The following is a 16,930-nucleotide window of genomic DNA, read 5'->3' as shown; positions in this document are numbered from 1 at the left end:
TTTTGAGGAGTCACCCCTGGCATGGTACTGGTGGCAGATGTCCTTGGTTTGCAGCATGGCCTCTCCCACGGGCCTCCAAGTCCAGCACAGGCAGTGAACAACTGAGGATCACTTTGTAGCTCCTACCAGGTAGCCCCCGAAAAGTCAGTGCCTGACTCAGGCCTGCACCAATAGGTCCCAGAGCCAACATACTTGGAGGTTGGTTTAGACCACAGCAGAGCACTGCCCAATTAGCCCCAAAAGTGGCACATACAGAGAGCACTCTAGCAGGCACCAGAGCCTGTGGGGATGAATCTTACTCAGTGGGGTAAGCCTCCCACACAGCAGCTCATAAGTTGTGGATGAGGTCAAACCCCACAGTCAGTTAGCCTAAGGGTCAATTCCACCCACTGATGTGCCAATAGCAATCAAGGGTCAACTACAACAGGAGAATATACACAACCCATACAAGGGACACTCCTGGAGCACCCGGCTCAGGTGACCAGGGAGACTGTGCCACTGAGCCCCACAGGACACTTACTATAAAAGGCCACCCGACAAAGACTGGGAGATATAGCAGATCTACTTAATACATAAAAACAAACACAGAGAAGCAGCCAAAATGAGGAAGCAAAGAAATGCATCCCCAATGAAAGAACAGGAGAAAAATCCAGAAAAAGAACTAAACAAAATGGAGGCAAGCAACCTACCGGGTACAGAATTCAAAACAATGGTTATAAGAATGCTCAAGGAACTTAGTGAGAACTTCAGCAAAGAGATAGCAAGCATAAAAAAGGACATAGAAACCATAAAAAAGAACTAGTCAGAAGTGAAGAATAGAATAAATGAAATAAAGAATGCACTAGAAGAAATCACTAGCAGGCTCAATGAAGCAGAGGACTGAATCAGCAATTTGGAAAACAAGGTAGCAGAAAACACCAAATCAAAAAAACAAAAAGAAAAAAAATATCCAGAGAAATGAGTATAGTGTAAGAAACCTCTGGGACAACATCCAGCATGACAACATTTGCGTCATATGGGTATCAGAAGAAGAGAGAAAGCAAGGGGTTGAGAATCTATTTGAAGAAATAGTGATTGAAACCTTTCTTAACCTGGTGAAGGAAATAGACATACAAATCTAGGAAGTGTGGGATGAACCGAAACAGGCCCTCACCAAGACACATTGTAATTAAAATGGCAAAGGTTAAAGACAAAGAGGGAATCCTAAAAGCAGCAAGAGAAAGGCAATTAGTAACTTACAAGGGAGCTCCCATAAGACTATCAAATGATTTTTTAACAGAAACTTTGCCGGCCAGGGGGATTGGCACAAAATATTCAATGTGATGAAAAGCAAGGACTTACAATCAAGAATACTCTACCTAGCAAGGGTATCATTTATAATTGAAGGACAAATAAAGAGCTTCCCAGACAAGAAAAAGCTAAAGAAGTTCATTACCACCAAACCAGTATTACAGGGAGTGTTAGAGGGACTTCTTTAAGACCAAAAAAAAAAAAAAAAAAAATCAAAATTATGAATATCAATATGGCAATAGCTACATATCTACCAACAATGTTAAGTGTTCTAGGAGTCATATTAAAAAAGTAAAAAGAAAGAGGTAAAATTAATTTTAATATATGTTACCTAACCCTAAAATCCAAAATATCATTTCAACATGTAATAATATAAAAATTATTAGAGATATTTTGCCTTACTAGTACAAGTCTTAGAATTCCGGTGTGTGGACAACTAATGTCGACAAAAAAAATCCAGTCTAAGAGAAAGCTTATGAGTTTATTTGAGCCAAACTGGCGACAATTGCCCTGAAGCAAAATCTCAGCGGATTGAAAAAATGCTCTGGAAAATGGCCGTTTTGCAACTTATTTTATACATTAGAATCAAAACAAGAAGGTTACATGAAATCCATTAGTGGTAGATTAAGGGGGTGGGAGAAAGCAAGGGGGGGATCTCTGGGATTAGATAAAAAGTAAATTTGAGAAACAGATACTTCTTTTACATTGGTGGGTACAGGGTAGTTAATAGTTAGCATTTTACAGCACCTAGAGTTGGTAATCAGAGGACAAGAATAGCAATGAGGGATTCTGTGGTCTCTTGCTCTGGTGTGGCTGGTTATGCCCTTAGAGGTCATGGAGAAGGGGGATTACTCTGACATTCCAAGGGTATGTAGGGTAGATGCAAAAAGACAATAGACAGACTCACGTAAGTAAAGGTTGACCTTTGTCAAGGAAGCTACAGGCCAAGGATGTGACGACCAGCCACGCTTTTAGTTAGGACTTTTTATGTTCACACCGTCCTATGTGGTTACTTTCCCTGTCTGAGTTTGTAGGGCTTGCCATGCAGGTCTCCCCTGAGCTTGTCAGGTTTAGTGTGTGGCCCCGTTTTTCATCCACATTAACTTACAGCACATGTCAATTCTGATGCTAACTTTTCGGCGTTTAAAGGGAAATATAGGTCTGCCAAACAATGAAGATGTGTTTAACAGAAAAATATTCCACCCAACTTGTTTTTAAATATAAACTAATTAAAATTAAATTAAAAATTCAGTTCTTCAGTCATAATAGCCACATTTCAAGTGCTTAATAGCCACAAATCTGGTAGCTGCTGGTTACCTGTCTCGACGTAAATACATTTAGACGTTGCCCCCCAAAACAAAATTCCCCTCAGAAGTGCCAATTAAGCTCCGGTTTCAGGGGAAACTGTGGGTCCTGCAGTTCCGGATTTCCTCACGAGAGGGCACTAAAGAGCACACTCTCACCATCGCTAGGCGAGCTACCGACCCGGAAGCTAAATCCCATTGTTCTGTCTAGTTCTTCCGGCTTTCTCCACCCCCTCGGAGACTCAGCCAATTCACCGCAGGCCCTGAAGTCTCCGAGCCCGCAGGATGTGTCGGAGAACTTAGCCGCGGTGTCTGTCGAGCAAGTGAAGAGCTGCAAGTCGTTCCCGGGTGCAGGATTGTTGGCACCCTGGAGCCACGCGCGGGTAGTGGGCGCGGAGCCCCCGGACGCGCAGGTCCCTTACCCGACACACGGTAGAGAGCCCGGCCTTAGAACGCGTCGCCCGGGCTACCTCCATCACGTTGTCTTCTCCAAGGTCTCCAGGGCCGGACCTGAGCTCCCAGTGCACTCGCAGGCCTCCTCCAATGATTCAGAAGTCATGCCCGGCGCTGCTGCAACCTCAAGATGTCGGAGACAGGGTGGAAACGCTTATGGTAAACTGCCGGGAAGGGGAGGCAGGGGTTCCAGGACCTCCGGCTCGGGCAGGTTGCTAAGGGTCAGCGGTCCGAGGGGGGACTTTTCCGCGCTCCTCCGTATGCGCGCAGAGTTGGGGACTTGGCGGGAGAGATGGCGGGGAAGGAGGAAGGCGAGAGGCGAGGGCTGCAGCCCTTCGCTTGGGAGAGGAGAGCAAGGGTCGCGCTGCTGCAGTGCCATCGGAGTAGAGACGGGAGGAATTGCCGGGGCCTTGGGGGGTTTCGGGGGAATGTGCCTGAGAGGCCCCGCAAGAGGTGCGAACGCTACGGGATGTTGCTTAAAGTTGGATGCCTGGAGTGACAGAGGTGGGACAACACCCGGGCAGATATTTGGACCATCTCAAGGCCCAGTAATAGCGCCAAGCCCGAGAAGCTAGGGTCACTGGGGGCGGGGAGACGGGGCACCTTTGGATCTCCAGCCCCCACCCCCCAGCCGGGCCAGACTAGATAAGGTCCACCGCGCTGCTAGGCCACGCCCCCAGGCGTCTGGATTGGCTGCCGTGGTCGGGCCGCCGGGCCGCCATTGGTGGAGGCGGAGGTGGGGCTACGCAGTACTTTCCACGAGGACGCTGGGGCTGGGTCGCTGCTGGTGGTGGGTGGAGGCGCGAGTACAGCCAGGCATTGGGCTGGGTAGGCCTTGGGCTTGCGGCCGCTTTCGTCATTCGGAGCCACTTTCGCCCGGGTTGGGGTGCGGATTTTTTTTTTTTAATCCTTAAAAAAAGGCGGCTGCAGCTGTACATTTACATATTTGAAAACATGCTTACGGATTTCTCTTTCTGGGCCATCCAGCTCTGGCCTCCGTTGTATATCCTATCCGAATTGGATAGACAATTTATTTTTTAAAGGGATGTAGGAATTGCTTGGGGAATGATTGCAAACTGCTATTTATTGCCTTTGTGTACCTGTGTAGTATTGTTTGGTTGTTTTTGTCCTACCCACCCCTGGAAAAAACAAAACAAAACTGGATTACTCATTTTTTTTAACTTGAATAACTTTGGACTATTTAGAAAAAATCAAATATGCCCTTAAAGGATGTGCCATTGACAATATTTTAAGACTATTCAAAATGAAAAGTGTAATTTTTTTTTAAACAGAGGTTAATCCATACCACTAGTTGTGGATGAAAAAGGAGTTCAATGGAAAGTAACCTCACAGGGTGATCTGATCATAAATTCCTAACGGGGCAGGTGATGGGTAGTCACGCACCAGGCATAGAAACTTTTTTAGTAGAAGGTTTATCTTTGCCTTAAGCAAGCCCTGTCCATTGTTTCTGTGCATCAAGGTTAGCACACCCTTGAAACAACCATCCTCAAGAGAGCACACAATCCTGTTAACTATCCTGTAATCCACTTCCCACCCTGCTTTCTCCTACCTTCATGTAATCTTTACTTCCCTCCTTAATTCCAAATGCATACCGTGTTTCCCTGAAAATAAGACCGGGTCTTATATTAATTTTTGCTCCAAAAGACGCATTAGGGCTTATGTTTAGAGGATGTCATCCTGAAAAATTATGCTAGGGCTTATTTTCCAGTTAGGTCTTATTTTCGGGGAAACACGGTAAAATAAATTGTAAAACTGTTATTCTCTGGAGCATTTGAGGTCTTATTTCCCAACAATTGTCCGTCAGTTTTGCTCAAATTCTTGTAAAAATTGTCTATAGGTCTGGACGTTCTTACATGGATATAGTGCATATTTAGCATCTGCTGCATGCTAGTAGGCCGGGAAAATTATAAAGTTAAAAAAGTTGTGGGCTCTTCTCATTTATTCAGCAAATACTTATGGAGCCAACACTGTGTCCAAGCACTGTGCTGTGAAAATAAAGACATAAAGAAGATAGTTCCTGCACTGGGGGAGGGTGTGTGTGTGTGTGTGTGTGTGTGTGTGTGTGTGTGACAGCAGCCTTAAAACAAATTTCATGCAATACTGTGAAAGCATTGGGGAAGCAGCCCCTAGGAGAGCTGCTCGGAAGTTGTAACTACAGGTCCTTCCTGCAGCCTTGCTGGAGCAAAGGGCTAGAGGGAGCCAGGGGATGTTATCCTGTGGGATTAGGCTCAAGGGAAAGCCCTGTGCGGGTTTCCTGGTAGCTGATTCATTCATTCTTGACAGTTGAGCACCTACTGTGCACCAAGCTCTGGTCAGTACTGGAGGTACCACCATGAACTGCAAACCAGGAGTGAATGGCCTCTCTTGTTCTGGACCCTCAGTTGTAAGGGAGATGGGCTCAGGTGCGATGGAAGCAGTGAGAGGGGGCTTTCCCAGAGCAGGTAAGGTCTAAGCAGAGGCCCTCGGGGATTAATTGGACCTGGGAGGAGCTAGGGCAGGGTTTTCAGAGGTGAGAGGAAGGCAGAGAGTCCATTATATCTGCAGAGTGTATAAGTGTATATCTGCCGAGAGCACCGACCAGAAAGACTGGACCATGGTGATTCAGGAAAGGCCTTGCAAGCCAGCAGTTTGGACTTTATCCTGATTGGAATATGGAACAATTAAAGGATATTGTTCTACATTTTTAATTCAAGACTCTCACTGAAGGTGTTTGCACCTGGAAGCTGTGGGGTCAGATTTGTAGTTGGAAAAGACGGCTCTAGCCGCAGGGTAGACAGTGGATAAGAGGGAGCAGAGACGAGGTGAGTGAAGAGGTGGTGGCAGTCGCCGAGGATGACGGTCTCTGAGCTAGGATGACAGAGGTGAATTTGAGAACCTTTAGGAAGTAGAATGAGCAAGTGCATTAGAAAATGCGTCGGGTGCTGCCCAGGTTTCTGGCTGGGGCAGCTGAGTAGATAAATGGCAGGGTAGTCGCTGGGATGGGGCGCCCTGGAGAGGAGCAGATTGGGGGTCAGAGAGACATGAGTTCAGGTTTGGAAATGTCTGAGGTGCCTTTGGGACGTCTGCTGAGTGCTTCGTGACCACGTCCTGCTGATGACCCTCGTCTTCCCAGAGCCTGAGTTAGTGCTCATGCGGGTCTGAAGCTCTGGGGAGAGGTTGTGTCTCCCATATTTCCTAGTGGAATATCTCAGCGTGAATTGGAGAAGAGGGAAGTGTGTGCAGTACTGTGGACTGAATTCCCACTGTGGAATGCTGAGTTGGAGATGCCTGTGTGCTAGTGGGAGGTGGAAGAGGCGTGGGATTAGCAGAGTCTGGAGAGAAACTGCATGGGATGACGGTATGGGTGTTGTAGCATGTGGGTGTGGTGGGGTGGGGTGAGGTTGCCCTGAGAGGCTGTATGAAGCCCCCGGAGATAAGAGGAACAGCAATATCTTCAAGCAGGCAGAGGAAAAGGAGACCTCGAAGGGCAGCCGGAAGAGGAGAGGAACCCCAAAACTGAGAGGCGAGGCGGTCAGCTGCTTGAAATGCACCAGAGAGGCCAAGTAAGAGAAGCAGAAGAAGATATAGAGGACATTTTGATGGTTGGTCAGTGGTAGGGGGGTTGGGAGGATGGGTGAGAAAGGTGAAAGGACTAGGAAGTACAAATTTGTGAAATACAGTATGGAAAATATAGTCAATAATGTTGCAAAAGCTATGACTAGTGTCAAATGGGTACTGGGCTTATCAGGGGGATCACATCATAGATTATATAAATGCCTAACCGCTGCACTGTATACCTGAAACTAATATGAAATAATAATGAATGTCAACTATAATTATATATATACATATTGTCACGGGATATAAAGTACAGCATAGGGAATATAGTCGGTGGTACTTTAATAGCTGTGTACCATGTCAGAGGGGTAGTAGACTTGTTGGGGTTATCGCTTTGTGAGGGGGGTAAATGTCTAATCACTGTTGTTTTGTACACCTGAAACATAGTAAGAGAGAAAGAGAGGGAGGGGGGAGAAAGATAAGTGTGGAAAGGGGTTCTGGGGTGTTGCAGGTCCTTGATGAGCACGCAGGGCAGGGCAGCTTCAACGTAGAGCTGTTATTATAGCTGGATGGCAAATGGTGGGGGCCTGAGGAGTGACTAGCAAACGGGGAGGAGGTGCCCTTCCAGGCAGCTGGAAAGATAGGAGGCCCTTCAAGTTTGTTTCCAGGCAGCAGAGAAGATGGCACTGGAGGGGGGAAGAATGGCTCGTGGAGGTCACGAAGTCGAGGATGAGACCGAGAAACAAACCTCATGGGAGGATGGGTTAGCAGCAGTGTGGATGAGAGATGACACAAGGGGGTGGAGAACTGTCAATTGAATGTACACGTTTTGCTCGGTGTCACTTGTGGTCTTAGCAATTCTACCACCCTTTGATACTTCTACAAGCTCCTTGAACGTGGTTATAAGCTCCAGTACCGCATTGCCCTGAAAATAAAACCCAACTGGAAAATAAGCCTTAGCATGATTTTTAATAAGACATCCCCTGAAAATAAGCCCCAATGTGGTTTTTGGAGCAAAACTTAATATAAGATCCGGTCTTATTTTCAGGGAGACATGGTATTTACTATCAGAACTTATCTAGTCCTTTCCTCAACAGTCTTAAATAATTCCAGTTATAACTTGAGACTTGCTCATTTGGTGGAATGTGGAGTAATATCTCTTCTCTGGGAACCATACCACACAGATTAGAAACATTTTGGTTATGTGATGTGTCTTACAGGCAACTTTATATTCATCTGATAGTGTTTTAGGGCAATAGTATGCCATTTACTTAGAAATAATGAGGGGAGAGATCTTTGGATGGAGCTTGCCAATATCTCCTTTGGCAAAGAGGACTTTTTTTCCTGATTAGATTTCTAAGAGTGCCTTTTCACAACCCTGTGCGATTAAGGCTGGATCCTGGGGCATGCGGTGGGGGCACGAGAGTGGGCCTGGGGGAAGTACATTTAGTCTTTGAAGGAGCCCTGCCATTCCGGGACTGCCTCAGGATTCTCCCGTGTATGTGTCTGTCCTGGCTTAAAGGAGAGCCAGCAAACCCAGGAGTGGCCACTGGTCCATGGCGCCCTCTGTGGGCAGCTTAGGTCCCAGAAAGCTGAGCGGGTATAAGAGAAAGGGGAAGTTTTAAAGTAAGGAAAGCCATAGGTTTTACAGAGAGTGGTACATATGTTTTGCTGCTGAGCTTAAGGTTTCATTTCCTTTATCTTGCTCCTGTAAGTATTTACAGGTTCTGTAGCCAAGGGAGCTTGGAAACCTGCAGTTCAGAGTTAAAACACCATGTTCAATTGATTTTGCTTTTGTGAAGACAGGTGGCCAATAACTTTTGTTTTCGGGACACAGGGGGAAGTGTGGTTGGTGGCATAATTCACAGATGCAAATAGACATGTCGCGCGGTAGGAGCAGAGGTATTGTGACTACTAAGGCCGGAGCGCCATCTTGCAGTGCAAGGTGTTCTCGGCATCCCAGTACTGCTCACTCCTGGCTACGCCTTTGTCTTCTCTGAAGCATGAAGGTGATACCGGATGAGTTTCTAAGAGAGAAGACTTGCTGTGGCACAGCTGCTGACACTGTTCCCTTGTCCTGCAGTTGCATCCAGCGATCAAAGCTTTCCTGTGTGGCTCCATCAGTGGGACGTGCTCCACCCTCCTTTTCCAGCCCCTGGATCTCCTCAAAACGCGCCTGCAGACTCTGCAGCCCTCCGCGCAGGGGTAAGGCCTGCTCCCCCCATTTCACTGAGGAACTGGTTTCAACAGCTTCTCTCAGACACAGGAGTATCTTTACTGTGTTGAGCCAACTTCCGTTCTGTTGGATGCTCCAAGAGAAGCAGGCCGTGCCCAATACTCACGGGTTTTGTGTATATTATTTTCTGGGAATATTTTTTATATTTGACATTTCTGGTTCATTAAATGGGGACCTTCCCTGAGCAGCTTCCTGGGATCTGCCTCAGTGACACCTGCATTTATTGTGTTAGCCTGTAATGTCATAACTGTGCTGCCTGGTACGAATAGGAGGTGGTTGTCTAGAGATAACGTAAGTATTGTCCCTTTTGTGCCCCCGGATTCAGCATTGTGGGAAGTATATAAAATAAATATAAAATGGAAGGATATGAAATCGAAGGTTATCCCATTGCTTTGAACAGACGGATGAACACTTAAGTGTCAAATCATGAACCATAGGAAATCCAGGATTCCGAGAAGCATTATAGAGATTCTTAAGGGCCCTAGAAAAGAGTCCAAACAGAGAAGTCTTTGAGTGGCGAGTTTGTTTATGATGCTGTGGTCTGAGATTTTTCCTCCCCTGCCTTATTTTGTCTGTCCTCAGATCCAGACGTGTTGGGATGTTGGCTCTGCTTCTGCAGGTAGTCCGCACGGAGAGTCTTTTGGGCCTTTGGAAAGGGATGTCCCCTGTAAGCTGCCATTTGGATCTTCTCTTGCACTCTCTCCTTTAATAACTAGCCATTTCTCCTCTACCTCAAATGTCCTTTCCTTTAAGCAAACGTGAGAGTTGGAAGTGGTGGGAGGCCCTTCGTGGTCTTCCTGACTGCCTTATACTGCTGCTAACTTCTGTTTGCGGGCGGGGGGCGGGGATGTCACAGCTGTGTGCCCTCGGAGTGAGCTTGCAGTCTTTAGAGCAGACGCAGCTGGTACCCCGCCGTCAGCCTGTCCTTGCTCTGCCCTCGGCCGAGGCCTCCGTGGCCCAAAGGGTTTTTCTGGCCTTAGGAAGTCACTTTGGAAGTGCCAGGGAATTAATGCTCACCCCAACCCCACAGCAGCCCCTAACCAATGAAAGGTGAGAGGTGATGTTTAGGCCTCACTGCCCTCCCCGGGTAGAGGGGTTACTCGGAGCGTGTCCTGCAGTGATGCCCCAGTTCCCCAAAGGGATTAGGTTCACCATGGCAGTAACTGGTTAGATAGCACCCCCTTTGTTGACTGCCTCCCTCCCACCTTACTTCCCACTCTCCCGTTGCTGTTCCCCCACACCTTAAATCAACTCCTTGCATGCCAATCCTGGGTCTGTTGGGGAACCCAGCTAAGCTCCTCGCTTACAGTGGGTCTCCTTCCTCCTCTGACCCCGTCCGCAGGCCATCGTGCGCTGTGTCCCTGGTGTTGGGATCTACTTCGGCACGCTCTACTCTCTGAAGCAGCACTTCCTGCGAGGCCACCCCCCCACCGCCATGCAGTCGGTCATACTGGGGGTGGGCTCTCGCTCCATTGCGGGGGTCTGTATGCTGCCCATCACGGTGATCAAGACGCGTTACGAGGTGAGTTGGACGGCTTTAGGCCGTCGGGGTGGCGAAGCAGAAGCACTGGGCTCTGGAGTCAAGTAGCCACTGATGTCAACTCCCGATTTATAATCTAACATCGAGGCTGATGTGGTCAGAGAACCCATTTGTGTGGGCAGGCCAAGCCACGTGGGAGCCAGACCCCCCATTAGGTGCCCTGCTAATGCCACCTCTGAAGCTGGCTTGGTTTAGTGCTTGAACCCGTGGCCGCCAGGCCCATCACTGGTTCTGTGCTTTCTTTGCAGAGCGGGAGGTACGGCTATGAGAGCGTCTACGCAGCCCTGAGGAGCATCTATCGCAGCGAGGGGCACCGGGGCCTCTTCAGTGGCCTGACAGCGACACTCCTTCGTGATGCACCCTTTTCTGGAATCTACCTAATGTTTTACAACCAGACCAAAAACATCGTGCCCCACGGTATGGATAGAGGCAGGTGTAGTGGAGAGGTGATATCCCCAAGACAAACATTCTCACCACTTTCTCTGTGATATGAGACTACCTGTTGCTCTTAGCAGTTCCAGATTCTTAGCAGAGTTGGAGGAACTGAGCTTGAGCCTCGTGGCAGGCATGAGCCGGTGCTGGGGTACAGTGGTGGACAGGCCCGACATGGTCCCTGCCTTCCGAGTTCAGAGCCTGTTAAGGCAGAGGACTGAGGGTGCTGGGATTGTTGAGTTGGGGGTGGGGCTGGCATGAAGCACTTTTCATAGGTCCTGCAACAATACTTCCCAAATTTGCCTGATCTTAAGATTTCTGGGCCCCACCCCAGGCCTCCGAAATCAGAAGCTTTGGAGTAAGGCCTGGGAGTCTATTTCTCAAGAAGCACTTGATGTGATTCTTACCAGACAAGCTGGGGATCTGCCAATGGATTAGGCGCTGGAAGAAAAATATGATTTTCGCCTCCCTTGCTGTGTGCCCAGTTAATGTGGGTTTGAGCCCTCCATTTGGGTGGAAAGAAAGGTGCCAAACCTCAGGCATTCTGGCAGGCCCACCCTACCAGTGAGCTCATGTTGGGCAAGACCGCGACAAAAATCAAAGGGCAGTAAAATCCACCCAAGTGAGCCAGGTATTGCTAGATACACATCCTGTAGAACGAACCTGCATTCGATAAGGTGTCTGGATGATCTGAGCAAAGAATTGCTACCAAGGTCATGGGATAACTGGAAGGGCTGGAATGCCAGCACCATGACAGTGGTGATCAGCTGCAGTTGGGGGGCTTTGGGAGATTGGCTGCTTGTCCCCAGGCTCCAGGAGGTGTGACACTGCACATCACAGCCTTATTTTGCAGTAGAAAGAAAGTTAAGGCAATAAGGGAACTTGGATGTACATTTTTAACTTCTCAATCCATCTTTACAAGTTTTCTTTAATTTAGTATTTAGAAATCATTTTAAACTTATAAAAAAGCCACAAGAATAATACAAAGAACTCCACAGCCCTTTATTGTTTTCTTTTTATGTGTTTAATTGTTTTTTCCAAATCATTTAAGAGTAAGTTGCAGACGTGATGCTTATCGCTTGGATAAGATAGCGTCTTCACTGAAAACTCAAGTTATTTTTTTTTCTTTTGTAATTTGTAAGTATCTCTGTAGGAAGATACTTTGAATCTGTATAAGTCCATATAAAACATCCTGTTCCTTTCACCCATGTTTTAGCATCAGTCGTTGATTCTTGTCTGAATCTATGATGATAATTGTAAAAAAGTGAATTTTTAACTTCATGATTCCATCTACATTTATTAGTCATACCTTTAAATTTTTAGTTCTTACCCTTGTTTGAATCCAGACCTTCTGGCTTTTGGGAAGAATTAGTGGGCAACTTGGTATTGATATTTATCTGATGAATGTGAATTTTGTTTATAACTGAATGTTGCTTATGTCCTATTTCAGACCAGTTGGATACAGCCCTCATTCCCGTTGTAAATTTCGGCTGTGGGATATTTGCTGGTATTCTGGCCTCACTGGTAACTCAACCTGCAGATGTTATCAAAACTCACATGCAGCTCTCCCCAATGAAATTTCAGTGGATTGGTCAGGCAGTGACAATCATCTTCAAAGTAAGGCTATAGAATAAATACTTGTTCTTATTGTGGTTAAGGCTCTCTCCCTCCCTAGAGCACTAGGTCTTTACACAATAGAATCACCTGAGAAGCTTTTTAGAAATCCCCATTCTCAGGTCACGACCTGGGCTGATTATGTCAGAACCTCTGGGGGGGTGGGGGGGAGCCCAAGTATCAGTATTCTAATTTCTTCAGTGTTTCCAGGGTGTTGCCAAGGTTGAGAATCGCTGCCAAAGACCTATGGTTGGTTTTCTTTGGGTGGGGCCCCTACCTTAGGACAACCTGTGATAAGCATGCAGATTGCTGGGCTCTCCCCCACCTACTGAATCAGGCCATCTGGGAGGACCTAGTAATCTCATCAAGGACCCAGGAGGAAATAATGGTCAGAAAAAAATCACAAACGCATTATTTTGTTTCTAGGAGTTTGCTGTCATACAAATGGTAATACTGAAGATAAAAAGTACAGTAGATGTAAAGTGCACTAAAGTACTATTTAAAAGCTACTGAATTGGATTGGGTACCGTTATCACCCACCAGATAGTCTAGTCATGGTAAATTTATCACCTACCTCTTTAGATTTTTCTGTACTCATTTTTCTCTGTAGCAGGGGAAACATGTTAGCATATGCACCAAGTATCTGTCTCACCTAGATAGAAGCAAATATTTGTGAATCTGATCACATTCCTCAATTGCTTAGTTTGCCTGCTTTTCCTCCATACCTCAAATCATAAGGTTTGAAAATATTCTTTAATACATATGAAAATATATGTACTAAAGAGTATAACAATAGGAATGACTAAATCAATCCAGATTATGAGGGAAAAGTAAGAGGTGTTCTGTCTTTAATTCTTATATAAGGCCACCAAACACATATAGTGAATTACACACAAAAATGCTCCCTCTAGGCAAATTGTCAAAAAGGCACCTTTCCGTCAGCCTGGAGCCAGGGCCCAGGGCTTGGCGAGCCGACCTTGGCTGGATGTCAGCTGCCACTTGGGGCCTGGTGTTTCTGTGCACAAGCTGTACACCTGTACACAGCCACCCTGTATGAAGACTTTCAGCTAAGAAATAAATTCCCCTGGATGGAGCAAGCCTAAAAAGATAAAACTTAGCAACTGTTCGAAAAAAAGTTTAAGGCCATTGTCTCCTTGGACCCATTAGTCATAGTTTTGACATTATTTATAAAAGTCTAAAAACTAAGACTCAGAAATGGGGTCTTAGTTTCAGAGACCCCAGAGAGATCCTCACTGTCATGCCAGTTGTATAATTGCCTTGCTAATGAACTGAGTTTCGATGTTCATTTTCCTCATAGGACTATGGGCTGCGTGGCTTCTTCCAAGGCGGTGTGCCCCGGGCCCTCCGCAGGACTCTGATGGCAGCCATGGCGTGGACAGTCTATGAAGAGATGATGGCCAAGATGGGACTGAAATCCTGACCGAGAGGGCACTGACAAAGGATGGGATCTGTTGCCCTGCCTGGTTTCTGCCAGGGCTGCTTCATCCTCCTATCCTGGAGTACGATGAAGTCCTACTTGGAAAGCCAGGCAGGCAGATGTGTCACCTTGTTACCCAGTTGAAGTAGAGAATAGATGGGCCTGACTCAAGGCTTCAGAATCTCTCAAAAGGAGAGTCACTGATACAGCACACTGGGGAGTTGGGAAAGGGTTTGCGTACCCTGCAAAGCTACCCGAAAGCATTTCCTGGGAGGGAGCTGTCAGTGGCTCCAGCCACCCACCTACACCACAGTACCCACCGGACACCTGTTCTTGGGCAAGGGATCGTGATGCCACGGAAGCTGTGGCTGGGGAGCTCCAGCTGGGGAGGTTGGGTCTGTGGAGTGAGGCGTCACTGTCACCAGGCTGAATTCTGCATCTTAAATGGTAGTGATGTCAGGATAAGGAAGAAAAGGTGTCATTATTCAGTCAGTTCCTAATCAGCGTCTCCGAGGCTCTGGAGAAGGGAGGACAGTGGTTTCCTAGGCTCTAAGTGTCCAAATAAAAGGTTTTGGTCTTGGCCCCAGCACTGTGTGAACTTTTAAGTTTGGCATTTTTCTGCAGCTGAAGTTCAAATAAATAAAACACTGTATCATTGAAAACTGTTTGGAAAAGCTAAATAGTGTCATATCTGTTTTAAAATCACAGAATAGTCTAAGGTGGCTGGCATTTGAGCTGTATAGGTCCTAAAACCTAAAAAAAAAACAGCTTTATTTTACTTAGCAATTCATGCATTTCGAATATACAATTCCCCTTTAGTAACTCGACTGAGTGGTGCGACCGTCACCATAAATCAGCTCTAGAACACACTTATCCCCTGCTTAGATCTCATTTACAATTGGTCCTCATTCCAGGCCCTAGTTCCAGGCAGCCACTGACCTGCCTTCTGTCTATAAATCTGCCTTGTCTGTACACAGTGTTTCTGTGGTTTACCCACCATATGGGATATTCAAACTGGCCTCTTTTTATGGCTTAATAATACCCTATTGTATGCCTATGCCATATGTTATTTATCCATTCATCAGTTGACTAATATTTGAATTCCCACATTTTGGCTCTCAGGAATAATGCCACTATGAATATGCATATACAAGTGCTTGTGTGGACCTACTGTTTCATTTTTCTTGCGTATATGCCTAGGAATGTAATTGCTCGATCATGTGGCAACTATGCTTAGTCATTTGAGAAACTACCAGACTTTTCCAAAGTGGCTATGCCAGTTTTCCTTCCTTGTAGCAGTATGAGGGTTCTGATTTCCCCTCATCCTCCTCAACACTTGTCCGTTTTATTTAATGTAGCCATTGTAGTGGGCCCAGGGTGAAAGCCTGGCTCTCCACTTAACACAGACACACTTGAAATTGTGTCTAGGAAATGGGGATAGTAGTATGTCTTTCCTCCTAGTGTCATGGTGAGGGTTAATGAGCAAATGTTTCTGCACATTGTATTGGTTTCCTAGAGCTGCCACAACCAATTACTACAAACTGGGTGGCTTCTGACAACAGAAATTTATTCTCACAGTTCTGGATCCTCCAAGTCTGAAATCAAGGTGTCTGCAGAGCCATACTCTGAAATCTCTAGGGAAGGGTAGTTCCTTGTCTCTTCCAGCTTCTAGTGGTCACTGGCAGTTCTTGGCATTTGTCACTCCAATCTCTGCCTCTGTTTTCACAATGCCTTCTCCCCTGTGTGTGTCTCTGTGTCCAAATTTCCATCTTTTAAGGACACCAGTCATTGGATTAGGGCCCAGCTACTCCACAATGACCTCATCTTAACCTGGTTACTCCTGCAAAGACCCTATTTCCAAATAAGGTCACATAAAAACGGGATTAGGACTCCAACATATCTTTGAGGGACACGAGTCAACCCATAACATATATTCAGTTCAATGATTTATAAATTTAAGTTTATACTTTAGGTTTAGGTTGAAACGCCCCATTCAAAAAATGATATGGGGAGGAATATAGGCTAGAATGAAGTAGGATACTCATAGTGGCACCCAAGCCACAGTGCTTGGTGTCCTATGTGTGAGGCCTTATGCTGGGCAAAGCAGGGGAGCACTTAGGACTGGAGATGGAATGCTGGGACAGGACTGAAGGGAAGGCAGGTTAACAAATGATGGATGGAGCGCTGCCTCCTTCGAGCTTAGACTCTGAGGCAGGGTGTTCAGGGCCACTTCAGTCTCCTTTGACACCTCATCTTGGGCCTTGCAGGCCTAATGCCATTGAGGGCCCTGCCAGGGGACCCTGGGAGGAGAGGGGCAGAGGTGTGGGCTTCCTCCCAGTGCAGATAAGCTCAGCTTATACCAGAGACCCCTTCTGTGTTCCTCATTTATTCTTTTTGGGCCAAATAATCATTAGATTTGGAGAAATAGTCTAATTTTCTCTAAACAGGGTAAAACTGAAATTGCCCTTGGTGAACATTGATTCCAGAGGCAAGTGGCCCCGAGATCTGCATATCTCAGTCCCCAATGATTTGTTTTTTCCTCTTGCAGTCTGCCACGGGTATTAAAGTTCAGAAAGGAAGTGGCTAGTGAGCTTCAGCCAGCTTTGTAAATGTGGCTCAGTGCCCCTTTTTTTTTTCATTATTGATTCTTGGCTGCCTCTGACTTTTAAGTAAATTATTTAGAGGAGGGCTTTGTGGGAGGAAGCAGTCATCTGGCAACTAGAGAGAGATGGCTTAGTAAGGCAGAGCCAAAAGGACAGAAGCAAAGCTTTCAAGCTGCCATTATACTCAGTTTCCAAAATATATTGTGAAATTTTTCAAACAATCACAAGATGGGAGCCAATGGTACCTGCCTTCCATCCACATCACCCAGATGGAACAGTTATCAGGACTTTGCCACTCTTGCTTGTTATTTCCAGTCTTCCCCCACTGTTTCCTTTGTGAAGCTTTTAAAGGCAGACCCCCAGACATCACACCTTTCACCTTTCCATACTTCATTGCCCATCTCTAAAAACTATGGACATCTTTCTTACATAACTGCAATGTTATCCCACTCAAAAAAAGTT

General features: G+C 46.4%; 1 protein-coding gene across 3 annotated transcripts; it reads left to right on the top strand.

Moving 5' to 3' along the window:
- The first annotated feature begins 2,822 nt into the window (after positions 1 to 2,822).
- On the top strand, positions 2,823 to 14,545 carry SLC25A38 (solute carrier family 25 member 38). Of its 3 annotated transcripts, none has more exons than XM_019727587.3 (7): positions 2,823 to 3,206; positions 8,689 to 8,810; positions 9,424 to 9,508; positions 10,184 to 10,363; positions 10,630 to 10,798; positions 12,264 to 12,430; positions 13,746 to 14,545. In XM_019727587.3, exons 1-7 carry the CDS (start codon positions 3,138 to 3,140, stop codon positions 13,866 to 13,868), a joined length of 915 nt encoding a protein of 304 aa, XP_019583146.3. In that variant the 5' UTR covers positions 2,823 to 3,137; the 3' UTR covers positions 13,869 to 14,545. The 3 variants fall into 3 exon arrangements, with proteins under 3 accessions (XP_019583146.3, XP_074168688.2, XP_088654378.1); XM_088798252.1 differs by lacking the exon at positions 2,823 to 3,206 and adding an exon at positions 6,578 to 6,610; XM_074312587.2 differs by lacking the exon at positions 12,264 to 12,430 and having other exon boundaries at positions 3,002 to 3,206; positions 13,746 to 13,968.
- The last annotated feature ends 2,385 nt before the right edge of the window (positions 14,546 to 16,930 follow it).

This window comes from Rhinolophus sinicus, chromosome 5, assembly GCF_057876585.1.
Source record: "Rhinolophus sinicus isolate RSI-liver-muscle chromosome 5, RSI-T2T, whole genome shotgun sequence".
NCBI classification, from domain to species: Eukaryota; Metazoa; Chordata; class Mammalia; order Chiroptera; family Rhinolophidae; genus Rhinolophus; species Rhinolophus sinicus.
The sequence above is the reverse complement of the archived record's forward strand: the minus strand, read 5'-3'. Positions and strand labels throughout refer to the sequence as shown.